This window comes from Ursus maritimus, unplaced genomic scaffold (genome assembly GCF_017311325.1).
Source record: "Ursus maritimus isolate PB19 unplaced genomic scaffold, ASM1731132v1 scaffold_17, whole genome shotgun sequence".
NCBI lineage: Eukaryota > Metazoa > Chordata > Mammalia > Carnivora > Ursidae > Ursus > Ursus maritimus.
Window position 1 is genome coordinate 10,204,268 of NW_024424119.1, and position 26,567 is coordinate 10,230,834.

A 26,567-nucleotide genomic window follows, 5' to 3' on the forward strand; every position below is an offset into this window, starting at 1 on the left:
AAAGTGGTGGGGTCAGGTAAAAAACGATAAATAACTTTACAGGGATTTGATAATAATATATTTGCAAACTTATTGGAGAGTCCCAAAGAGTTTGGTAAACTGACAAAAATTATTTAAATGAGAAAGACAAAATTGTTTTATTCATCTTTGGTAACATAGATTCCTTGCTTTAAAAAAAATGAACTTTGGTAAAGAGAGATGAGGCATTTTAATTTACTATTTTCTATTTAAATGTTTTGAAAATTCTTAAAAAGTAATTCTATGAATCTTCAAAGATGTCGATGTAATATTTTCCAATGCAAAATCTGCAATTGTCTTTATTATGACTTGAAAACGATCCGATATTCATCCTGTTTTTCCTTTACATCGAGGCAACAAAGCAAACGCATTTTTGAAGAATCAAGTGATAATACTAGGCTATGCGGCAGGGAAATCAAAGGGAGAAAATAGTAGCATAGGAAAATTAATAGGCTACATTATTTTCATACATTTTTAAAACATATACATCTATGAAACGTTTCTTCTAGATATGTAAGAAGATAAACTGCTAATAGATCCAGTCATACACACAATACAGTCAGTATAAAAAGTACTTAGTTCTAATATACTGGTCACCAGAAATATCACTTTTGTCCTCTGAAAGATTAAAAAATGAAAATAAGACTTTTCATTGCTGTCAAACGTATTCAATTTTCCCCTCAAATGAAGTTTAGATGAAAACAATGTGACTGACAAGCTCCAGCACAGGCAAATCTTGGCAGCCCTCAACTCTGTCTATCTCCTTGGCCTGTTAAGCAAAATTCCTTCACAAACTGTTGGTCTTTGCAATAACTCCTACAAAGCTCATTACTGCCAGCATTGGCCTATCCCCCATGTTGTGCATTTATCCCTGGGATGCATATCAACATGTGGCACATGTCCTTGACATGCACAGAAGAGCTGCACCCCAGGACAGCAGCACGCACGACAATAGTGTCGACTCTTACTTCTTTATGGTTGCTGGGATGTAACCGAGAAATCTAATAACTGTGACAGTGGGGCCTTTCGGGTTTTCCTTGCATTTCTAGACAGTGAAGCTGCACAGACACTAATGAAAGGTTAAATGAATAGGAATAGTTGACAAGAGGTACAATAAAGAAGGAGCTTGGTAATCCACAGACACTGAGCAGAGATCCTTGGCTCAAGCAGAGAAAGGACAGCACATCGTCGAGTCACAATATTTAAAACAGCTTGCTATACACAGAGGCTTTTGTGTCTGGGTACACGTCTGGCTTTGGACTAAAAAAAAAAAAAAGGATACTGAAAAGGAATTTCAGCATGGGGCACTTTGGCAAATGTAAGGTCATAATAAGAGAAAAATGTTTTGTGTGGGTTGTTACATCTTTGTACCAAACACAAAAAAAGCTGGAACTATGAACTCATGAACCACAAGTTCCAAGACAATACTGTACATTTTGACAACTATTAAATACTGTATCTAGAGAGCTGGTTTGATGTGATTCCCACTGGTAAGATATACATGCAATGACTCATTTAGCAGTTCTACATTCGGCCTTCTTTGTGGAGGAATTCCTGATACTCATCTTAGAGTTTTAAAGTTCTAGTTTTCAGTGAACATGATTTGTTACAAATATCACCAGAACCTCTCCAGCCACCTTCCATTCATTGCAAAACTTCCCAGTAGCTTACTATAAGGAAACTGAATTTATTATGCTAGCAATGTGTGAAGTACAAGGCAAACTTTTTGCAATTTCAAGTGACCGTAATAGTGAAATGTCCTCAACTAACATTCTTAATTATTGAATTTTTAATTTTATTTATTTTTTTAGTTTAGTGTCCTTCTCACTACACCTTAAGGAAGGTTGTATACCTTGGGGAACTGATTTTAAAATGATAATAGCAAAACGATTTAAATCACCAAGAAAAAAAAGTTCCAGAATGTCAAGGGAAAAATAAAATAAAACAACAACAACAAAAAAATGACATTGTTAGGTACCAATTTTTTTTTAAAGAAAAAGTTATGACTCTGCTGTGGCATAACCTTAAAAAATGATTATTTGTAAAATCATCCTATACATATGCATGAGTTAGAATATAGGTTCACAATAAATGGTAAAAGCGTACTGAGAACATGTTTTAAAACAAGGGAGCCCCTTTGAACAGCCAAATTAAATTATAGCTGAACTCTTGAGTGTACTGAGGGTTCTAATAAGCAACAAATAAAGACTTTTATTGGCTAGCAACATAATGAGAGTTACTGTGTGAAAGATGAAAAAAAGACAAATCTGGGTAGTTTATCTCACTGGATTATATTATTTACTTAAATGGTAAATAAGTTTGTCCAAAGTAATGCTAGTAAAAACTAGTATATAAATATTAAAGAGCAATTATGATCAATGACTCTTTAATGTAAACATATCACAAATTTTAGTGGAAAGACTGATAAACAACTGTGAAATTAAACAACAAATATTGAATTTAATACCACTTAAGTTCTATTTCTTTAAATGTAACTTACTTATTGATTCATAATATGTCAGCTTTATAAATGGTTTACTATTTTATTCTTATAAACAAAGCCACTTATTCTAAAGGCGTTTTATTTCCACAGTACGGCAGTTGTATGTAGAACGACTACAAAACCATTATTTACAGAAAGGAGGTTGCCCTTAGTGAACTGAAAGAAGGTATTCCCCTCCTCAGTGATTTGGTAGGAAGTTACTTTTAGTACAACTTTGAAGAGTGGCCTCCTAACAGAACTCCTTCGGTTGGCAAAACAACAAACAGTATTTAGCAAACTAAATCAGATTTAAAGTGTATTTGGTTGCATTTTGCTTGATCTTCAAATCACATAAAAGGTAGAACCCTAGAATTCTTAGCTGACTACTTAACTGTTCTCATAGAAAGTTCCGTTGCTTTTGTCACAGCTTAAAAAAAACACACAAACAAAAAAACCCAATAGCACCTCCAAGCCTAAACATTAAGCCAGTATTCATTATCTACTCCTTTCCTACAACATTCTGATTGCCAGAGTGATTTTTTTTTTTACCTTAAGTATATCTAATAAAATCGTAAGGCTCCCTCTAGCTCTTTAGAGAGGAGTTTACTAACCAATGAGCCTATGTAATTTCCATCCAGCAGAAAAGATTTGAGGACGCTGCCTCCCCTTCCACAAGAAATGTTTTCAACTGTTTCTTGCAAGGATGTAGATGGTAAATGAGACCATCTGCAGAGGAATTTAGAAAGCACAGCTCCTTATATCTACATTCACTTCATCGATCAATTGCTTCCAACCTAACCTTTATATAGAAAATTCTAGAGTGAAACGTTAACCTGTTTAAACTACACATGCATCCCCAACTTAGATTTACCTAGTTAAAATTAATTTTCATCTCAGAAAACAAATAACACCACATATGGAATATCTTCAGAAATTCAAACGTGTGATCCGGTCTCAGTTCTAAAAACCTACATTTAAATGCAGCATCTTGAAATTTTTAAATTATTAACAGTGTTTATCTGTGGAGTTTCCATAAAACACAAGATGCTGATGGTAACTGTAGAAAACATTTCCACATACCAAGTATTTACACACAACACTGGCAATGACTTTCTTAATTGTTTAATCTTTTCTGTGTTTCAGTGTTGGGTATTTTAGGATTGCAGTTATTTAGAAGACTATAAATAATATAGTTAAAGTACACCAGAGATATTTAGTCTGTTTTACAATAGCCATAAAAAGCCCCATAGTCGACTGGCAAATCATTTCAAACAAGTGAATACGAAAAATGCTAAATTGAAAAAAAAAAATACTAAATTGAACTCCTCACATGCACGAGGGCCATCTTTCACATACTTAAGGAATATTTACAATGGTGCTGAACCTTAACTATAAAATGAAAAATAAAGGGAACCACTAACTTCAAGTCATCACCTATTCTGGTCTCCCTTAATATAAGAAATATTCCCAGGAACAACAAAAAGAATAGCTCCCTCCACCCCCAACCCCCGCCCCTTTTTGAGCCAGTGTCCAATTTCTTCTTTTCTGAACAGCTGTATTATCCAACTTAAGTTGCTCTGCTAATTTCAGTCCCACAAGGACTAACTTGGAAGGCAAAAAAATACAAGAAAAGATCAATTTGCTGGGAAAGATCAAATGAGAAAACTGTGGGGACAGCACCAGGTCAGCGTGTGGAGAACTAAGCAGACCTGTTCTTCATTAACTGTGGCTCTCTGGGGATGTCACACACTACCTGTCCGTGGGCTTTATTGAACCGCCTAACCCGCCTCTCTGTTCCATTCTTCTGGGCCCAAGTGAATCATATCCTGCTGCTGACAAGTTAGCAGGGGACTGCGGCTGCAACATGAAAGTACTTTTCTTTCTTGTCTAAATCAGGCAGATTTTTGAAAAGACGACACAGCATTGACTCGTGACATGGCAAGATGAAACGAGAGGTCTGGGCCGGTCTTGGAGCTGTGCAGATAAAAGTAATCAAATGACACTCCTGGAATGCAAATTGGCATTCTTGACTGCAGCAATTGCACAACCATGAAACATCCCTGACAGCAAGCAAGATTAGGACAAAATGTTATGTAAAGCACTGAACTCAAAAACTCTCACTTGAAAATTCAAACTGTAACACTTACATTTTAATATAGCAATAGTCAGCTCTGCTTTTGTCTGCTTTTTTTTGTAATCACATATCCCTGCCTGACAGATCTCTTACACTTCAGGTAGGAGAAAAAAAATACGTATTGGGAAATGTATAACAGCTATTAATATATTCTTAATATTTATTTTTAAAAATCATAGGAGGTTGGTTCTTGTTCAAAGTTTTACATGCAAACACCACCGGACTTAATATTCTCAAGGGGGAAGAAAAGACAGTTTTAGACGTTTCTCACAAGATACTCAAACAGAGTTCACATTCAGGTGCAGTATTATTTCCCTCAGGTGAAGATACTCGTACTTTGGTAGAGTGATTAGCAATCTGGATTTTAAATACTCTGCTCTCCGGGAACAGAAAGAGTAGCTACAACTAAGAACATCATTAAGGCTGAACAGTTTAAATGAAACAGCTACAAATATAACATAAAACACAGATACCCTATAAAGGTTCACAAGGGATTTTGTGTGTGTGTGTGTGTGTGTGTGTGTGTGTGTGAGTCCAAAGGGTGAAAACGAAGTTCTATTAACTTGTATGAGGTCTCACTTACTCTTGACTATGTCTTCAAATCAGACACACTAAATAATAGTGCCAGAAATAAATTCCTCCAGTTAAAACATGTACGTGTGTGCACAGTTAACATCTGAAACTGCACAATACAAAAGCAGTGGATAACAAATGGGTTTAGCCACTTTTCAAAATGATTAGTATTTGGGAATAGATGTGTAGACAAATAGAACGTAGGCTGGGGGAAAGGGAAGAAAACTAATACCTACAACCGGCTTCTACAGTGTTCTTGCGTAAAATGCCGCTAGAAGAAAAACTCAAAGCACTAAACAGATATATTTAATATTTTGTTTTGACGCCTTCACTTAAAACACAGGTTCCAACCATTGCAACTGTCCGCGAAGTACATAAAAAATAATAAGGCAGGCCACTTTCTGCCACTTTAATCCTGGGTACACAGGATTATTTTATGATATCTTTCGTACATCAGCTTTACAACAGCTTGACTCTAGGGTAAATGGGAACCACTATAAATCGCACGCTGCTTTCAAAACCACTTTAATTTCTGTCAGCGTTACTGTAACCACAGTCTTGGGCGCATGCTACTTTTGTGTGTGTGTGTGTATGTGTGCGCGCGCGCCTGCATCTGACAGTCGCATCTCCTACACTCCAGTTGTGACTTTGATCACTGAAACAAGAGATGTCACATTAGGGGGAAGGGAAGACGGAAAAAAAAAAAAAGCCAACCCGCTATCTCCCTTTTTCCTACATATTCCATCTACAGGCAGAACGGTAAATCAGATCCCCAAGGGGGGGTAACAATAGCAGCTCTGGGTGGAAGCAAACTCAAGGGAAGGGAGTGGTCCAACCCCATTTCTAACAAATCACTTCCCCGAAAGCGGACAGAGCGCTCATCACCAGGCGAACTCATTGCACGCTGCCTCGCTGCAGAGAAGCCGCTCCGAGGAGAGGAGCTGTGCTCGAATCTCGCCTTCCCATCTCCTCCACCACTTGCACTTGGAACTTTCCTTAGCCTCACTACCCAGGGGATTTCATCCGGTTTTCTTTTCTTTTTTTTTTTTTTTTTTTTATAATTCTGTCCCCTCCCCGGGGCCCCAAATGTCACCCTGCAATCAATGTGTAAGTAGAACAAATGGGCTCCTTTAAAATTGCACCTCAGAAATCTGTCTCTCTTGGGTTTATTTTCCTGTCCTCCGTTTTGCACATTCTTCATAAAGCCTCCAGGAGCACTTCCTACGTTTTCTTCATTTACAAAGGGAGGGTTCCCGAACGCGAGGGAGAGGGGAGGGGAAACGCCAAGGTGCCGGGACCCGGCGGCTGTGTCCTCGCCGCGCGGCGCACCAGCGCGCCCAGGCGCCCACGCCCAGCCGCCCGGCCCTCACTCGCGGGCAAGTTTTAAAAGTTACCGTTGTCCAAAACGCTTTCCTCTCCGCCCCGAGCTCCCTCCAGCGCTCCATTCATCCCCCGCCTCCCCTCCACTCCGTCCGCCCCAGCCCGTCCCAACTCCCTGGAGCCTCTCGCTCGCCGGCCGCTCACCTTTCCTCGCCCGCCGCGAGAGGGGGCGAACTTCCCGAGACCCCTCACACACACACACACACACACACGCGCGCACACACACACACACGCACACACCCTCCCACCCCGAGCTCTCCTCACAAACTTGGGCCAAGTTGAGGGGAAATTTCGGGAGCACGGCAGGGGCCAGGTTGGGCTGGGGTTCTCCCCTCCTGCCCGCCCTCCTCAGCGCCCCCCTCCACCTCACGCCGCCGGACTTGAGGAAAACACGGCCCCCGGGCGGCCCCGGGGGCGCGCGGGCACGGGGCTCACGTCTGACGAAGTCTAGAATAAAAAGGAAAGGAGGGTGGAAACTTCTTACCATCTCGGCATGCTGGTTGTCAAGTGCAGCCCCCGCCTCTTGGTCTCCTCTTAGCGGCCGCGCCTGGACCAGCCCCTCAGCCGCCTCTCGCTCCTTCTGTCTCGGCCTTTCTTTCCCTCCCCCTCCCGATTTCCTCCCGGCCGCCGCTCTCGCCGCCTCCGCCTCTCCCCGCCCGCCCGCCTGCGCGCGCCCTTGCCGCGGCCCCTCTGCGCTCAGGTGACTGATTTACACACGCGCCCAGGGTCGCCCTCGCTCTCCAAGTCGGAGCCTGCAGAGTTCCCCTGGCTCCTCGGGACGAAAAAGAAAAAAAAAAAGAAAGAAAGAAAAGAAAAAGGAACGGACTGTCCCGGGTGGGGGCTGCTGCTGGGGGCGGGAGAGAGAACCGCGGGCGAGGTGACCTGGGGCGGAATTGCAAGCCCCACAAGTTTCTCCTCTCTGCAGAATTGTCGTGACTACAATGTTGCTTCCCTTTTGCAAAATAGAAGTGGGTTAGTTTTGTTGTTGTTTGTCCTCAGATTTCTAGGGGTTTCGTGAGGGAGGATGTGTATCCCCCCCCCGCCCTGTTACTGTTCCCCCTGCTCCTAGTGGGGATGGAAAAACAACTTTGGCGCCTCCCGGGGGGTGCGGGCGTGGAGGTGGAGGTGGCCGTCAGCGCCCAGCTGTCAAAGAGAGAATCGCCGAGGAAAGGGCGCGAACTTTATTCCGACTGCAGCAAACCGCGGCGTCGCTTTCCTTTTCGGGCGCTCGCCGGTCTCTGTCCCCTTTGACCAGTTCCTCCTCCCGCACCGCACCGCCGCCGCCGCCCCCTCCTCCTTTCCCCTTCCCCTTTTTCTCTTTCCGCCGCGGCTGCCCCGGCGCCCCTCGCCCCCGTCAGCCCGGGTCCTCCGCGCGCCGCTGGACAGAAGGTGAGGGAAGCGGAGGAAAACCCAGGGGACAGAAACTCGGGACAGAACGTGCTGGGCGAAAAGGCAAAAAGTTGCGCGCAGCCGGGGGGGGGGAAGTTGCTGGTGGCGGCGTGTTTTGTGCCGGCCCAGACGCCGGCTTGCGGCGAGGGCTTCCTTCCCCTTCCCCTGGTCTGGGCCGCGGGCCTCGGGCTGGAGACGGCCCGGGGAGAGGAAGGGGACCGCCGCCTCCGCAGGGAAAGACCAGCCACATCTGTGGGTGACACTCAGCCGACCCGCGTCGCCCTGCTCCGGGGACGCAAAAACGCACACGTCTGCAGCTGAAGGACATTTCTTAAACGCAGGCAAAAACACACTCCCCGACCGCAAGGATGGGGGTTGGGGGCGAATTTAATCATCATCAGCTTTCTAACGTACACTCTGTGCCAAAAACATCTCCGCGTTGTGCAGATTTATCATAGCTAGAGCAAACTTTCTGCTTATCTGACATGGGAGGAAGGCACAGGTTTCAAGCCTACTCTCAGCCCTAGAAATCGGAATCGTCCAGGACTTGCTTGGCAGAACAACAGGTTTGAATCATCCCTCCTTCCTTTCTTCTTTCCCCGAAGTAGAGGGGCAGAGAAAATGCTTCATTGCATCCAGAGGTCAGAATTAAATTCCTTTGAAAATATGTAGCCTTGGAATTACATAGTTTTATTTTCTTTGATACACAGTCTGCGCTTAAGTTTAATATAAATTTTCACGATAATTAAAAAGAATATTTGGGGAGCCATGACGAGGAACTGTGGCCCAAGTAGCCACAGCTGTTCTGAAAATGTGATTAGGCTTATTATTCACGTGGATCCCGCTTTTTAACAGCGGGGCCACCGCACCTGCAGTTCTGTGTACTGATTGGGTCCAAATTCCTGACCGTTTTTAGGCCCTTAGAAAGCAGATTTCAACTCATTTCTGTATTTGTATGATTCTCGGCATCATCTTGGTGTGGAAAGGTTTGTCTGGTAAATGCTTCTATATTATTTATAGTAAATACCTTGTAGAATTCTAGGCACATGGTTCATCTGGAGTTTTCTAGTGGGAGACAGATTACTGCTCGAGAGCATAAATCAAAGTAAAGACTAATGACTAACCGTATATATAAATGCATGTTATCTAAGAAGGCTCATCTTTAAATGATTTGATTAAGGTGTGGAGCATGTGCCCTTATTCTGTAAACATCACTGTAACATCATCCTATAGTTTGTAGAAACTGATTACACAAGGGATAATGATGACCAAATGTGCATTCTGAGCAACTGAGGATCATCACAAGAATTCTCCAGAAATGAGCCAAGTTCCAGTGTGTTTTCCTGTATCACGGAGAGACGAGAAAAGCTAGTTGCTAATTTCAGAGTCATTACCCATACAAATCCATTCACACACTTACCGCTCTGGACAACTGACAGACCAGCAATTGCCAAACAATTGTATTCACACAGTGCTTTTTTGGCTGTGCACCGACTCTGGCCAACAGCAGAAGTTATTCCACATCAAGTAACCTGTAATTTACATTCCCCTGATTGGTTCCAGATCTGTCTGTTTTTGATGTTAGCATACAAACAATTTATGCGAGGCAAGATGTGTCTATTTGGGGTCCCATGCCTTTCTAGAGAGTCCTCATTATAAAGAGGGGGGATGTGTTGGGCTGAAGAGCAGACCTTGGAGAAGGTGGAGACATTGACAGAAGCAAATATATAGAGCATTCCACAGCCTCTTATTTCCTCTAGTGGGTTTGTATGGCAATTGGAATAAAACCTTAAGTCTTTTCTATGTCCTGCAAGACTTTAATGATCTATACCTGTTGGACTTTTCAACTCTTTTCTCCTTTTTTATTCCTCTCATGAATATGCTCAAGTCACACTGGCTTTCTTTCTGTGTGCCTTGCCAAGGAAGCTCCTTCCTGCTCTTTGTCCTGCTGTTCTACCTGGAATATTCTCCCACAGTTTCCAGTGGTTTTGTCTTATCCATCACATTTCAGCTCTAACTTCACTTCTTTAGATTCTAATTAAACTAGCTCTTTGCCCACGTCCTGAAACACCCCCCACACTTTGTCCCATTACTTACTTTTCTTTATATGCCTTAGAAGTATCTGAAATTATCTTGTTTATGTGCTTATTAGTTTTCTGCAACTAAAATGTAAGCTCCATGGGGGCAAGAGCTGTGTCTACCTTGTTCACTTACATAGTGTCGGTCTGTAAAACAGTGCCAAGAACAAAATAAACTCTTAGAAATATTGTTTGAATTAAGGAAGAAATGTCAAAATCATTACGCTATGTTAATGATGACCTTAGGGCCAGACAAATTCACTCTAAGAATATGGAGGGGGGGGTGCCGTATCTGTTCTTTTGGGGCTGGAGTAAAAACTGTTGACTTCCTGTACCAGTGATCCTCTGGGGTATCCCTATTTGTCCCTAAGACCCTTTTAGGAGGGCCATGGGGTCAAAACTATTCTTATTATATACTGAGAAATTATTTGCCTTTCTTATTCACATTCTGTCACAAAAGTACAACAGGGTTTTCCAAAGGCAACATGACGTGATATCCAACAAACTGAATGCAGAAGCCAAAATGAAAAATCTTCCTATCTTGTTATAATCAGACATTATAAAGAGATTTGCCAAAAAAGTGTAAATCAGTGCCACTTTTCTCATTATTTTTTTTTTGGTCTGGAAAGCGTAGTTATTTTTCATTTTAAAATATGGGTATGTATTCATTTCCTAGTACTACTATAACAAATTACCACAAATTCAGTGGCTTAAAACAACAGAAATTTATAATTCTAGAGGTCAGAAGTCTGAAATGAGTTTCACTAAGCCAAAATCAAGGTGCCTACCGGCCTGCTTTCCTTTCTGGAGACCCAAGGGGAGAATCCATTCCCTTACCTTGTCCAGCTTCTAGAGGCCACCCACATTACTTGGCTCCCGATACCCTTACATCTCGAAAGCCTGTATGATAGATAGACGTGTCTTTCTCATCTGTAGCACTCTGGCACTGCCTCCTTCTTTCACTTAGACCTACCTCGTGACTACATTGGGCCCATCTAATAATCCAGCATAGTCTGCCTATCTCAAGATCTAGCTCCACATGAACTTTATCACATCTAAACATATTCACAGGTAGCTGGGATTAGGATGTGGACCAGTATTAGGAGGCTTCATTCTGCCTACCATGGTATTATAACAAATGATTGGCCTATTATTTTAAATGAATTAATAACTATTTAAAAATCTTCAGAGCTTAAATTTATGACACAATAAATACCAATAGCCATTACCCACATAAACCAAAGCTCTTTTCAGTCTTCAATAATTTCTAAGAGGTCATAAGACCAGTTTGAGAATCACTGGCCCGCGCAATAGCTGTTTTCCCTTCCTCCATGTCTCAAGTTAAACTAGATTGTACTAAACTGATTATGCTAGCCCTGTTTCCTTTGCCCTGATTGGTTTAAGGATGGGCATGTTACTTAGTTCTGGCTGATGAAGAATGAGGGGAAATCATTGAGGGGCTTGGAGATAAGATCATTTTATTCATTAAAACAAACAACAAGACTGGCAAGAAGTAAACTGTCCCTGTTCTGCTCTGAATGTTAGGATGGGAGAATGTTGCACTTGAAACAGCTGCATCCACCTTGTGACCAGGAAGGAGTTCACACACCTGGGATGACAAGGTAGGAAGGTGGAAAGCACATGAGCTCTTGATTTTGTTTTTGACTTGCTGAATTAACCAATGCCAGGTGGCTTGAGACTCCTTGTTATGTGATGTAATTCATCCCTTTGTCATTTAGGCCACTTTAAGGTTAGTTTTCTATTACTTGCAGCTTAAAGCTTCCTAAATGTTACAGAGACATAACAGGTCTGTGTCATGTTTTCATGCAGAAATTCCTTCCTGTTATTTTTTATCAAATTTATTTTTTTCCAGATTCTGAAAAAATCTGTACAGAAATTAGTAAAATGGGGAAAGCATTATAATTCTCCTTTAAGAATGAGAACTTAACAATAATTTTAGAGACATTACTAGTTCAAATGAATGCAAAAGCAGGAAATGCTGACACACGTAGTTGTAGGTTACTGGTGACCCTTCCAAGAAATGATTACCATCTAAGCAGTTAGTTTTGTTTGTAGCTGTGGCTGCATTATAAGTGTGTGTTCATGGCCCTGTCTGCTGCTAATGATAAGTCATTCTTGTGAATTAAATAAATGTAAGTTTATTTGCATAGGATATTCTATACAGTTTCTATGAGTCTTGTTTCAAGAAATACCATGTTTTAGAAACCAAATAAGTCCTTAAATTAAAAATTTTCAACATTTGATTTTGTGCAGTGCTCTTAATCTTGCTAGGAGATTCTGAACGTTATTCAAATACTGCCCAATATATTCACAATGGACTGCAGTTCTTTGTAAATTCTTTAACCTAAGAAATGGAAAGAGAAGGAAATAAAAATGTTATTGTGGAGGGAAAAAAATCTGACCATAAAAAAGCAACTCAATTTCAATGTCAAAATCAAAATTAGGGCAGACAAAATATTTTTACCCTCAAAAAAATGAGTGTACGTGGAACAACATATATGCTAATCCTCAACTTGAGAATGCTTGCAGACTCACAATTAACAATTTGACCAATGTTAACATAAAATGAAAGAAATTTTTCTATGAGTTTAAGTTTAATCATGAAACAAAGATCAAGACTATCAGAGAAGGCAATTAATGTATTCTAAGTAAAATTTCATTCTAATGATAGTAATTTGTAAATATTAAGTATTTGTTGTTCAATCTCACAATTTTTAATGTTTTTTATTTAGGATTTGTTTTGATGTTTCTTTCTTTTTTTCTTTTTTTTAATGATTTCCATTATTAAAAATCCTTATAAGGTACACTTAATTTTACTTAAATATATAATGTTTATTACTTAATATTATATAATGTTTTTTAAATATATAATCTTCTTACAAATATATTAGTTCATAATACTAATAAACCATGCATTGATTATTATGTTAGTTTTTACAGAAAACTTGTAACCCTATCACAGGAAAAGGATTCACTATTTGTGATTATGGTCACTATGGTTATTTAATAATATACAAGTGAAGGGTTATATAAATACAGAATAATTATGATTTGGGAAAATCTCAGGAACTTCTGCTCTTCCTGAATCCAAAGATTAGTATCTGTCAGGAATTTAAAAACATAAGATCTGTATTTGTCATATCAGAGTATTTCTAAATTGTTCCACTGTAGAATATTTTTCAAATTCTGCATTATTTTATAATTATCCATCAATCATTTTGTGGATAAATGCCCCACAAATATTGATCCCAATCTTCATTCTCTTTGACTCTCAGATGCATTTGATATTGTTGGTGGACTGCTTTCCAGAACTCTCCCCTCTGGTGGTTTCTTTCACACTCTCCTTCATCACGTCCTCTCCCCACTGCTTCACACACTCAGTCTTCCCCCACACACAACGTGGGAGTTGCCCAAAAGGTCAAACCTCCCAGCCTTTCTCCTGTCTTTATTGTGGTCTTCTTCAGTGTCTGAACCATCCCAAGTGCAACATGACCTCTGTAATCATTTCTGTTTTCCCCCAGTTCTACTCCCTCTGCTTATATTGTCTACACAGATCTTGTAAGTTGAATGCTCAACAAATAGCTTATCTTCACCTCAAACTTCACCTGACACTGAAACCATCAACAACCCTTCCTTTTATCAACAACCCTTCCTTTTTCTGTCTTTGCTGCTGTTTCATTCACTGAACGGCAAACCTTATATATTCATCTTTGAACCATTTTTTCCCTGCCTTCATCTTCCAAATCAAGTCATTGACAAAATCACATAGAAGTTCCTTCCATTTACTCCTCATGTTTGTCCATTCCTGCTTCCTTCATATGACCACCATCTTTTTCAAGTTAACAAGTGCAGCAATTTTTCAGTTATACTCATATCGCCTTCCATTTTCATTATAATCCATTTGCTGCCAGATTTTAGCTTTTTCACTTCTATTTCTTTTACATGTCCCTCCCTAGCGCAATAGATGGCTAAATAAATAACTTTTCCAAGTCACCCTGTTTTCTACCATGTCGAGACAACTTGTAACGTTTGCTTACCTTTATTCAACTTTCACACTTAGTACAATGCCTGGTACCTAGTAGTTGATCAACAAATTTGTGTTGAACGAATGAATGACTTACCATATCTATACAATGTTTTTTCCTACATGAACTTGCTGCTGCTCTAGTCAGATTGGGTTCTACTCAAACATGTGTGATCATCTCTACATTTTTCTCTGGCTTTCTAACTGGATGCATACCTTCCTCTTTACCTACTCCTATTTGTGCCAATTTGCTTCCACCAACGGTCATTTGAAATTGCTAGAAAAAGAGGCACGACTACCTTAAGATCATTTATGATTATGGTTAAAATTTACTATCTACCATGTGTTATGTTCTTTATTATCTTCTTTACATATTTACTGAATCTTCCGACACACTGTAGAGTTAGACATTATCCTCCCTACCATGTGGATGAAAAAGAGGCTTGGAAGCTCTAAGTATCTTGCCTAAGGACACACAGCATTTGAGTGTTAAAGTGAAGATTGCATCTCAGGTTTATCTTCTAGTCCTTAAATACCACCCATCTTTCAAGGATTTGATCAGATGCCACATCCTTCATGGAACCTTCCTTTATTTCTGTGGCTTTTTTTCCCCTCTGATCTTCTACAGCATTTATAGTCTGGATCATTGATTCATCACCTAATTGGGTGCTGTTTGTGTATTTATGGTTGTCTTACATGTGTCTATCTTATCTCCTTAATGAGAAAGTAAGCTCTTTGAGGACAGAAACCCTAATGATTACACATTCTCAACCCTTCACCATCCCTGGTGGAGTTACAGGCACATAAACAAAGAAAAATGTTTAATGAGATAACTTATGATAACATCTTAGACATGAAATAATTTCAGATGAAAAGCATATTTCTACAGGAATTAAAGTCCTCTTATCACAGATTCTAACAGTACATGTGCTTATGGTAAATTTTGATTCCAGTCGTGTCTGGTCACTTGGACATTAGGGCCAGGCCACTTTCTCTTTGCTTTATTTTAACTGCATACTGTTTTGATGCATTCACTTGTTGCTTCACTCCTGTAGTATGTCAGCTGCAAAAGTAGGAAGAGTCTTTGTTAAAGCCTCATTGCTTCTGAGTTATGTGGATAATTGCCATGTAATTGTGTCAAACGGAGCCACCCCTTATGTATCTTTGCTCATCTCCTGTGTTCTCTCTGCTTGTGTAGCCAAGTCACCTCTCTCCTACCAAGAAAATATGTATCTCATTTATGTACCACATACTTGTTGCTCCATCCATATATAATTGTTTAGTGCTTACCCTGGAAATGCTTTAAAAGTGTGCCTGGTTGGTTAAATTTTAAGGCCCTCATTCTTATCTTACACTTATAAGCGATTTATCTTCTAATTTGCCTTATATAAGCAAAGGCATTTATTATTTTGCTGGACTAATGGTATTCATTTATATAAAACCATGTATGACTCAACTTGTCTAGCCTAAAAAAATGCAAGGGTCTTGTTCAATGTACTGAATCTCTTCCCAAATTACCAACCAAAGTGAAACACTTTCCAAGTTTAGATTTATAGCCAAATAAAACTCACAGGAAGTAATTTACATACAAGTCCATCAAGTCATCAAGCATGAGACTGATGGCCATTTTGATAAAGTTGATGAGATTAAAATGCTGTAGGGCTTTAGGCCAGGTGTAAGAAGACTGGAGGTTGAGCTGAAAACATGGTTTACCTAGAGATGGCCCTATTTACCTTAAGCTGAGCTACTGCATCTTCTGGGGACCAGAAAATAGGAAGTAACACTCACTGAATACCAACAAATCACTTTACCCAGATTATCTCACTTCATTTTATCAACAACCCTGTATAAGGTAGTTATCATTCCCGTTCTGCAGGCAAAGAAAATAAAACTCAGAAAGAATAAATAACTTCACAAAGGGCCCAAGGCACAAAAATAGAAAACCCAAAATTATAGCACAAGCTACCAGTTTCCATGTCAATGCTTTGTCCATTAATAGGCATATGTACTAATTGACCATATGGTCTCATACTCTCTCTTACATCCCCAACGACTTTGGAGAAGTCCCAGTCACTTAGTTACATAGCATTAACGTGCACGCCAGCCCGTAAATAGGACTGAGCAATTGTATGGCCTTCTCTCTACTTTATACATAATTAAGTGTACCGTGCACTTTTCCAAACGTAGCTTTATATTGTGGTCTTCTTTTATTTGTAGATTTGTAATGGAGAAATATTAACTTGTATGTATCTTTAGCTTAGAAGTGGTTGACATTCTTCCCTCCCAAAAATTTTAGTACAATAGCATTGACAATGTTATTATTTAAGTTTTTTTTGTTTTTTGTTTTTTTTTTTGTTTTTTGTTTTTTTTTTTTTTCAGAAGTGCCTTCTGGTATAGTAGGCAAAAGCAATCTGGTGGCTCTGTGTGATTGCTATTCACACTTGGTAATGAATAAATTCCTTTGGCTCTTTTGGAGGAGTCAGAAGGGAGTCATTGGTTTAGTAGAGCTGTGGCCTAAAAACACCAAGCCAGCTCATCAGTGCTGCTGATCTCGTGCCCTTCCTCTGGCAAACCATGTGTCGGATGTGGTAGGAAAAAAAATCTCCCTTTCAGCAGCAGAATGTGTGCAAGCTACACCCTGAATTATCCCATGATGACCTTGCAAATGCAACACATGCCCTTGTGACCACAAGGCCCGACAACTGTAATTTCCTCTGCTTTTCATCAGAGCTCCTCTGCTGCCTACAGCAGACACAGCATGTATGGTACAGCAGCTCTCTGAAGCCTAGGATACCTGCCCTCCATTCTTTACTACCTACATGTAAAAGATTGTCCAATAGGAAGTTGGCCCCACTGCTTATGCAAACTTTGAGTTCGTCTTCCTGGCTGAACTGTAAAGCCTGGCTAAAATTTACTCTACAGTCAGCTGACATTTGGGGGTATTACCTAATGCACTTGCTGAAGTCATTCCAAAGATCCATTATTAGGCAATTTCTTAAAGCAAACCAGGGGTTAAAGAGGCACTTCCTCCGTGACATCATTGATGGGTATTTCCTTTTTTTTTTTTTTTTTTAATTTAAATTCAGTTAGGATGGGTATTTCATTCACTGAACACATATATATTTAGCGTATCCTAGATGCCAGGCACTGCTCTAGGTACTGAGGATGAAGCCCTGAGCAGAATAGAAAAGGCCTGGAGTTTCCCTGTGCTTACTATCTAGTAGCGGAGATACAATGAACAAGTTAACAGATGAGAATTCAAATGGTGACAGATGCTTTAATAACAATGAAATAGGGTGCTGTGATCCAGAAAGACTAGGAGTGGAATGTTGGTGGTAGATAACTGTGGTTGTATGTTTTACATTCAATAGTCAAAGACTTCTCTGAGGAGGCGATATTCTGCTGAGATTAGAACCATGATAAACCTTGTAAAGATCAATGGGAAACTCCTCCTAGGCACAGGCCCTGAGGTAGGGAAGAGGTGAGAAAGGAATTCAAAGAAGGTTAGTGTGGTTGGTATGTCCTGAGGGAAGGGAAATAGTGGGAAGGCTTGAAGCAGGAGTGAGAGACCAGGCAGAGAACCTGCACATGCATATTCAGTCAAAACCTTTACTGTAAGAAAAGACCCCAAAATGTCTGTAGTTCCAGATGAGATGAGGTTCGCCAACCAGTGAATCCACTGTTGGATTGGGGTGAGGGAGGGTAAGGAGAATAGAACCTTGGGTACATGGTGGGAATCCTCCGTGATTTTCCTTCTTCTAAGACTTATGTAGAGGCTGGAATTTCCAGTCGTTGCAAATGCTGATACCAAGTTCCACAACTTGATCCCCATCGCCGCCTTTGCACTGTCATTGGCGTCATTTTTAAATTCCCAGCATTTCCTAAGGATTCAAACGATGGCATCCTTTTAAAAACATTATATCGGCTTATTATTTCATTTGCATTACACTCAGAGTAAAAGATGGACATGCAAGCCTAGATATTACCCATAAATGCAAAGTGGCTTGACATTTAAAATAAATATCCCAAAACCCCAGTAAGTATTTGCTCACCACATATTTTCTAAACCATATTGAGAAAAGCTCACTCAAACTTCTGGGACACCCTTGGCCCTTACTCTGACTCTCCAAATGGCTCTCTTGAAGCCTCCCTGTGTGCCTTCATCCTCCCAGAGCTAGTGGGTATCCCCTCCAAGGAACGTTGTGTGGCCTCATCAGCGAAAAGGCAGCATACCTGTGGTTTGGTACAGAGTGAACTGGGCCAGGAATCTGGGGAGCAAGGCTTTATTCCCATCATTGCCAGTCACTCTGGGATCTTGAGCTAATCAAATCGTCTCTGTACTTTAATTTATACCCATGCAAAATGGAAAACATAATACTGTAGTGGTGCTCTAAACACGCACAGCCAAATCTGATGGGAACAAAACACTTAGGGTATTTCATTTGTTTAAAACTCAAAGACATGACCTGGAAACCTCCAGTCACAGAGCCTGGGAGCTCTTAAGGAAGCCTAACACCAAATAAGATGAGGAGAGTTTTACTCTATTTTGGATCTGGGCAATTAGATCTGGCCAATATCTCTTCCTGTGGAAGGCTGTGATAAACAGAATGTTGAGGGAAAGCTGACCAAAGGCTAGACTGCATGAATATTACATGCAGAAAAGCTCACCATTCACCTATTTATGCCCATAATATCACATTAAAATACAGCAGAGTCTGATGTTGCTTAAACTCTTTATTAAGTAGCTTAAACTCACTATTAAGTGGCATATTCCTCCACAATGGAAGGTTTCGTTTCAACTTCAGTTCAAGGAAGTTTTTCAAATCCTGACTTTGAGTAGGCCATTGTCCTCCCATTGAGGGGCAATTATAATGTAGTTGCTCACAATGCAGAAGGAAGATAAGCACAGTGAGGGGAGGCAAGAAAAGTGCCATTAACAAAACCCAAATAGTCATAGAAAGTCTAGGGAGACCTTTCTGGTTGGAGAAATAACTAGGAAGTGGTATTTGAAAATAGCACTGGAAAGATTCCAGTAGGCAGAGGGCACAAATTCCAGGTGGAGGAAAATGAATGTGCAAAGAAAGAATGTGTAAGAAGCAAGAAATACTTGTTTGAGATGGGGGAAGGGCAAGTAGTATAGATCCTAAGAACAGTTGGTCTCAAACCTGGCGGCATGACTGAATTAACTGGGAAGCTTTTAATAAAAACACAGATTTCTGGGCTCCTTCCCAGACCTTGTGAATGAGAATTTTTGAGAATGGAGATCTAGATTAGCTTGCGTTTTTCCCGTTCCTGTTCTCCAAATGATTGTAAATGGGCAACTAGGTTTGAAAAGCACTGGAGTTAAGTTTTACCATACTCTGAAGAAACTTGCTCTGGTTGGCCATGTTATAGAATTGTGTTTTCCAAATGTAGTTTTCAAAATCAATTTGGTGAATTTCATTACATACTTAAAAAAAAAAAATCCAAAATATCAGAATGTTTTGTATGCTTTAAGGTTAGGAACTTTTTGTAAACGATTTATTTCTGTTGTTTGAAAGTGTGTTTGCTTACATAAATGTTTGTGTTCTAGTTCTTTATATATTATAAAATGTCATTTCTTACTGATTGCTTCAATCAAAGAAATGAAAGATCCGATTATAGAGAACATTGTATATATTTTGGTTGATAATGGGGAGCTATGGAAGCTTTTGATCTAGGGAATAAATAACATGATCACATTTACACTGTTGAAAATTATTCAGGCAACAATGTATAAGATGGACTGAAATGAGAAAAATAGGAATGAAAGATTAATTAGAATCTGTATCTATTACCAATTTTAAAATCAGACTGATTAAAATACATATGAGTTCTAAAGTTATTTATACTTCTAATTAACATAATTAACATTTTTCTTTACTAGGTCAGCAGGCATGTCAGGGTTGATCAGGAGTTTCAGTTATTTATGAACAGCAACTATTACTTAGTCTCTATTAGTCCAAAGGTTGTGATTAAGTGATACACTTTATTGTATGAATTCTAGGGGGAGGGAAAATAAAGGGAAATACCTGGAGGTGTGTTGTACACAATTCAAAAAGTGGGGTTTAGTCTAGGATATTCATTAAATTATAGACCATGAAAGGATTTGAATAGACTTCTCTCCAAAGGAAATGTACAAATGACCAATAAGCACATGAACATCGTTAGTCATCAGGGAAATAAACACAAATAAAAACCGCATTGAACACATGCTACAACATGGGTGAACCTCGAAGACATTATGTTAAGTGAAATAAGCCAGTCACAAAAGGACAAATGCTACAGGGGTCCACTTGGATGAGTAGTCAAACTCATAGTGACAGAGTAGAATGGAGGTCACTAGGGGCTAAGGGGAGAGGAGAATGTGGAATTATTGTTTAATAGGTTTAGAGTTTAAGTTTAGCAACATGAAAGAGTTTTTGAACGGATGGTGGTGATGATTGCGTGACAATGAGAATGTACTTCATGCCACTGAGCCATGCACTTTAGAAATAATTAAGATGGTAAATTTTGTATTATGTGTATATACCACAACTTAAAGTTGTTGTTTAAATCACAATAAGACACTACTTCAAGGGCACCTGGGTGGCTCAGTTGGTTAAACATCCAGCTCTTGATTTCGGCTCAGGTCATGATCTCGGGGTTTTGAGACTGAGCTCCACGTCAGGCTCCAGGCTGGGCATGGAGCCTGCTTACGAGTCTCTTTCTCCCTCTCCTTCTGCCCCCTCCCCCCACTTGTGTGGTCTCTCCCTCTCTCTCTCTAAAAGGAAAAAAAGATAAAGATACTACTTCACATCCACTAGACTGGTGATAATCAAAAGACAGATAATAACAGATGTGGAGAATTCGGAACTCTGATCCACTGCGGTGACAATGTAAAATCATGCAACCACTTTGGAAAACAGTTTGGCATTTCTTCAAAAAGTTATATGTAAAAGTTAAACAGAAAGTCCATCCCTAGGCATATTATACCCAAGAGAACTGAAAACTTATGTCCACACAAAAACGTGCACAGGCTTGCTCACAGCAGCATCATTCATAATAGTCAGAAAGTGGAGACAACCTGAATGTCCATCCACTGATGAATGGATAAATAAAAGACTTCATAGAATGAAGTATTATTCAGTCATAAAAAGGAAGGGAGTACTAACACATGCTACAAAATGAATGAATCTTAAAAACTTCATGCTGCGTGAAAGAAGCAAGACACAAAAAACTGTATGTTGTATGACTCCATTTGTATGATGGATCCATGGTAGACTAATCCATACAGACAGAAAGGAGATGTGGTTGACAGGAGCTGGGGGAAGATGGGAATAGTGGTTAGTATTAATTAGCATGATTTCTTTTTGGTGTAATGAAAATATTCTGGAGCTAAATATTGGTGTTGGCTGCACAACCTGTGAATATACTAAAAACTACAGAACAGTGCACTTGAAAAGAGTGAATTTTATCTCAACTTAACGATGGAATACACTTTACCCTAAGTTCATACACAGGGGCATTGGGCACTGTGATGAAGCAAGCATACATGTTACCTGAAAACCTGACTTGATCATTTCCTAATAATGTGGTCATATCGTGTGCCCTGAAACGGATTACGTGACTGCTCTGTGGAGTAGTTTCGTCATCTGAAAAGTGGAGGCAATAATACTGCCTACTTCATAGGGTTAGGCTCTGAGGATTAATGAATAAATCCAAGGAAACATTTTAGCACAGTGTATAGCACATAGTAAGAGCTCAATATTAGCTAGTATTCTTTTTCTTAAATACTATTTCAGGTAATTTCAGAAGTGCTGAAAGACATAGAACACTGTATGAATCAGGAAGTCATGAGGCAGGGGGCATTACAAGTAAGGAAGGGAAAGAGGATTAATTCCTTGTAAGTAAAAGGGAATATTGTAGGTGAACCAAGCTCTTTAACAATCTCTCTGCTTTCTTCTTCCTTAGCACTTATTACCTTTCAACATTAAATGTTTGTTATTTGTCTCTCTCTCCCAGGAGAATGTAAACATTATCGGTGTACAATTTAGCTTTGTTCAGTGCTCTTCCTGGCACCCAGAAACAATGCAGGGCTCACAGTAGGTGCTCAATAGTATCTGTGAATGTGCAAAATAAAGGAATGTTGGAAGGCGACCAGGGAGACAACTATTGAGACAATGTTGTTTTTAGTTCCTGTTCAAATCTGGGACAGGGATGGGTTGCTTATTATCCCCAATTCCAGAGCTGAGGCTGGGAAGCTGGAGCCTCACCAGTTCATCACAGGCTTTGCCATGAACTAAATTGTGTCCTAAAGTTCGTATGTTGAATCCTTAACCCCCAGTATGATGGTATTTGTAGGTTGAACCCATGGGAGGTAATTAGGGTTAGACGAGATCATAAGGGTAGGGCTCTCATGATGGGATTGGTGACTTTATATGAAGAGGAAGAAAGAAGAGATGGCTCTCTGCCTTGTGAAAAGACAGACAAAAGCTAAGAAGAGAACTCTCTCCAGGAATGGAATTGGTCAACACCTTGATCTTAGACTTTCAGCCTCCAGTACTTTGAGAAAGAAATGTCTGTTGTTTAAGTCACCCACTCTGTGGGATTTGGTTTTAGTAGCCTGAGCAGAGTAAGACAGGTTTCCTTTTTTCCATGGAGACCCTTGAGTGTGTGTTGCATGGGGAGGTGGTGAACAATGCCTTTTAAACTCCTATACTTTCAGAGGCAGTTACAAGGAGTGATAAAACCTTTTATACTCACGATTTTTCAGGAGGGGAATGGATATAAATGCAAGGTAACTAGATTTTTCTGTCTTGCCTAGGACTGGCTCTCCTATCTTCCATAGTCCGTATTATTTTTCTAGTGCTTACTGATTACAAAATGTGAAGCTATTTTGGCGCCATCCATCTGGGTAAATGAACAGGTTAGTGTCTGGCAAACTTCTCAACTGCTTCATTTGGCTACTGAAAGGTTTGATTTGGAACTAGAAAACCTGGGTTCCCAGACCCAATTTTGATCCCTATTTGCTGCACGACTGTAGACAAGTTATATAGGACAGACACTTGATTTTCCAGATCATCACCAGCGAAATTAGTAAAACCTAATCCACTCTTGTTCACATAACTCAGAATATATTCAAATATTTTGTCGACTCTAAGGAGTAGTAGAAAAGCAAGTTGTAATAATAATTACTAAAGTCAGGGCACCTGGCTGGCTTAGTCAGAAGAGCATGCAATTCTTGATCTCGGGTTGTGAGTTTGAGCCCTACGTTGGGTGTAGAGATTACTTAAAATCTTTTGGGGCACCTGGGTGGGTCAGTCCATGAAGTGCCTGCCTTCAGCTCAGGTCATGGTCTCAGGGTCCTGGGATTGAGCCCTGTGTCAGGTTCCCTGCTCAGCAGGGAGTCTGCTTCTTCCTCTCCCTCTGCTCCTCCCCCTGCCTGTGCTTTCTCTCAAATAAAAAAAATTTAAAAATAATAAAATAATAAAATAAAATCTTTTTAAAAAATGATTAAAGTCAGAGACACCAGGGCGGCTCAGTCGGTTGGGCGTCCAACTCTTTGTTTTGGCTTGGGTCATGATCCTGGGGTCCTGGGATTGAGCCCTACGTCAGGCTCCATGCTCAACACAGAGTCTGCTTATTTCCCTCTCCCTCTCTCTCTGCTCTTCCCCCTGCTCCAGTGCCCTTGCTCTCAATCTCTCTCTCTCTAAATTAATTAATTAAAATCTTTTAAAAAATTACTGAAGTCAATAATAACCATTTGATAACACCTGCCAAGGGTGTGGGAACAGGCACATTCACACACTATATTTTCTTAAGTTTATTTATTTAAACAATCTCTACACCCAACCTGGGGCTTCAACTCACAACTCCAAGACCAAGAATCACACGCTCTACCAACTGACCTAACCAGACACCCTTCATTCACACACTTCTGATAGAAGTGTAAGTTGGTGCAGCTGCTACAGAAGGCACTTTGACAATATTTATCAAAATTATGGATGCGCATATTTTTTGAACTTCTAGGAAATCCTAGGTATACTTACACTTGAGGAAAGTGACATAGTAATTCATTGTAGCTTTGTTTGAAATGGCAAAGAATAGGAAGCAACTAAGTGTTCATCCGGTAGGGTAATGAATAAATAAGTATGGTATAGCTATACCGTGGAATATTATGTGGCTCTAAAAAAGAATGAACTACTGAAATGGAGTGATGTATAAGAAGGGGAAAAAGCAAGGGGAAGAATATCATATATAGTATGCTACCTTTTGTATAAAGGGGGGGGAAGGGAACATCTGTTCGTATTTGCATGCATATGGATAACCTATGTCTAGAAGAGCACACAGGAAATTGATGGCACCAATTGCTAGTGAGGGAGAAATGAGTGAGAGGGAGCATTTCAACTAGATACATTACTTTGCATCTGTTGAGTTAGGAATCGTTGAATGAATAACCTATTTTGAAAACAATTTAAATGATAAATTACATGGTCAACTTCATTCTGAAAAGACTTATTTCCAGAGGATCTGTGAATCAAATCTAGTGTTTTAATGTATAAGCAATGTGCAATAACAGAAAATAATGTAAGTAAATGTATTCAAAATATGGAATACATCTAAATTGTTATACATTTAACACCTTCTTCCCTAGAATGCTGTACTATTACTTTGGAACCCATTGTTTTTATGAGAAGATACTCTTTAAAAGTTTAAAGAAGAAACTGCCTTCTTTAAAAGTAAAAATTTAAAAGTAACCGAAGAAAAAAGGACTTAGACATTGGGAATCACAAGTTAATTAGCTCCTCTTTGTTTCCCGTGTTCTCTGATTACCTCCCTCTAGCAAATTTTTTTAAGTTTATTTATATACTTAAGTAATCTCTACACCCAACATGAGGCTAGAACTCACGACGCTGAGATAAAGAGTCACAAGCTCTTCCAACTGAGCCAGCCAGTTACTCCCTTCTAGCAATTTTTTAAGAATAAATTGCAGTACACTATTTTAAAACTAAATATTAAGTCAAATAGAGGCCCACTCATTTCAGAACATTAGACCAGAAGTTTTGATAAGAAAATCATGTGTGTAAGTTCTTCAGCACTTAAAGAACTTAAACTGACATAAGGAAAGGAACTTATACAAACTTCAGGCATGAGAAGAGCTGGGTTTTTATACATGAAAAAAGAATAGGAATTTTGAAATGCAAAGATAGCTGTTGTGAAAGACTCATTTTTACAAGGCAGGTGTGGTAAATTGCAACATATGGCATAGATACCACCCATCCTGGTATGTATACACCTTTATAATGTGTCTTTGCCACTCCTTTCAAGTCTGTTTGCCCACGCCTGTGAATCTGAGCTGGACCTGTGTCTTGCTTTGATCAGTGGAACGTGGCAGAAATGATGGTATGTGATTTCTGAAGCTACACCTCGAGAGGCCTTGCAGCTCCTGCTTTTACCCTCTTGAAACTTCACGCTAAGAACACATAGCCTACTGGAGGATGAGAAGCCACCTGGAAGAGAAACAAGGTGCCCAGCCCACGGCCAGCACCAACTGCCATTCACGTGAGCAAGGCTCTCCCTTCCAGCCCAGCTGACCCTTCAACAGGATGCTCCTCTTGAACCACTAAACCCAGGTGAAACCAACCAAGGAACAGCCGAGTCCACCTGCAGAATTGTGGGCAATAATAAATCATTTTACATCATTAAGTTTTAGGGTTGTTTGTTACCGGGAAAGAGTAAGCCCATTAGCAAGGTACTTTCATTTTTACCGGGCACAAATTATACCCTCTGCCAGGCAGGTTCCTTGTTTGTTTTACACCACTGCTGGTATCCCTACACCGTGCCTGTTATAGTCCACCGCATACACCATAGGCACTCAATAAATACTTGTTAACTAGCCCCAACACACGTATTAGCCTTTGGGTATATTTATATTTCTAAATGTACTAATTTACTAATTTGCAAACTGCTGAAAATCAACGTAATTATCATCAACAATTTGTATTGCTCTCATATCACAAGTGAAACAATAGAACATATAATTGGGATATTGCTCCCTGGCTGCGGTGTATTGTAACAACTGTCATAACAATGCTGGTAGGATTATACATCGAGTTAGCCCACAAATGTGGGTTAATAAATGAACCAGTGGACTTCTGTAAATGAAACCCTAAGACCATTTTTTAAATTGCCACTAAAATTGTACTGAGTAGAGTCATAATAAACAGATCAATGAATCTTGGCAATGGACCAGACATCCTTCCACTGATAAACTAATAATCCCTTGCAACTTGTTTACATAGCTGTCTCACTTAATACCGACATCACAAAAACGGATCCAAAATAACAACAATAAATATGCTGCTCGGGAAGAAAAGCAGAAGCAAATGAGGAAACTAGAAAATACCAATATAAAATCAATTATCTCAGTGATAAGGAATTTCACAGGGGCTAGGTTACTTTTTCAAG

The 26,567-nt window shown here is 39.9% G+C and overlaps 1 protein-coding gene and 1 long non-coding RNA gene across 3 annotated transcripts in view; one reads left to right on the plus strand and one right to left on the minus strand.

Annotated features, from left to right (window-relative positions):
- BNC2 (basonuclin 2) overlaps window positions 1–7,971 on the minus strand; it is a 419,913-nt gene extending 411,942 nt beyond the window's left edge. For both annotated transcript variants that reach the window (XM_040631459.1, XM_040631458.1), the window contains exon 1: window positions 7,072–7,971. In XM_040631459.1, the coding sequence (XP_040487393.1) occupies window positions 7,072–7,074 (3 nt within the window). In that variant the 5' untranslated portion in view covers window positions 7,075–7,971. The remainder of the gene's footprint in view (window positions 1–7,071) is intronic.
- A 206-nt stretch (window positions 7,972–8,177) lies between these two features.
- LOC103662166 lies at window positions 8,178–25,801 on the plus strand. Its single transcript, XR_568368.2, has 3 exons — window positions 8,178–8,542; window positions 11,600–11,676; window positions 25,482–25,801. It is a non-coding gene; the product is annotated as an uncharacterized LOC103662166 (long non-coding RNA).
- The last annotated feature ends 766 nt before the right edge of the window (window positions 25,802–26,567 follow it).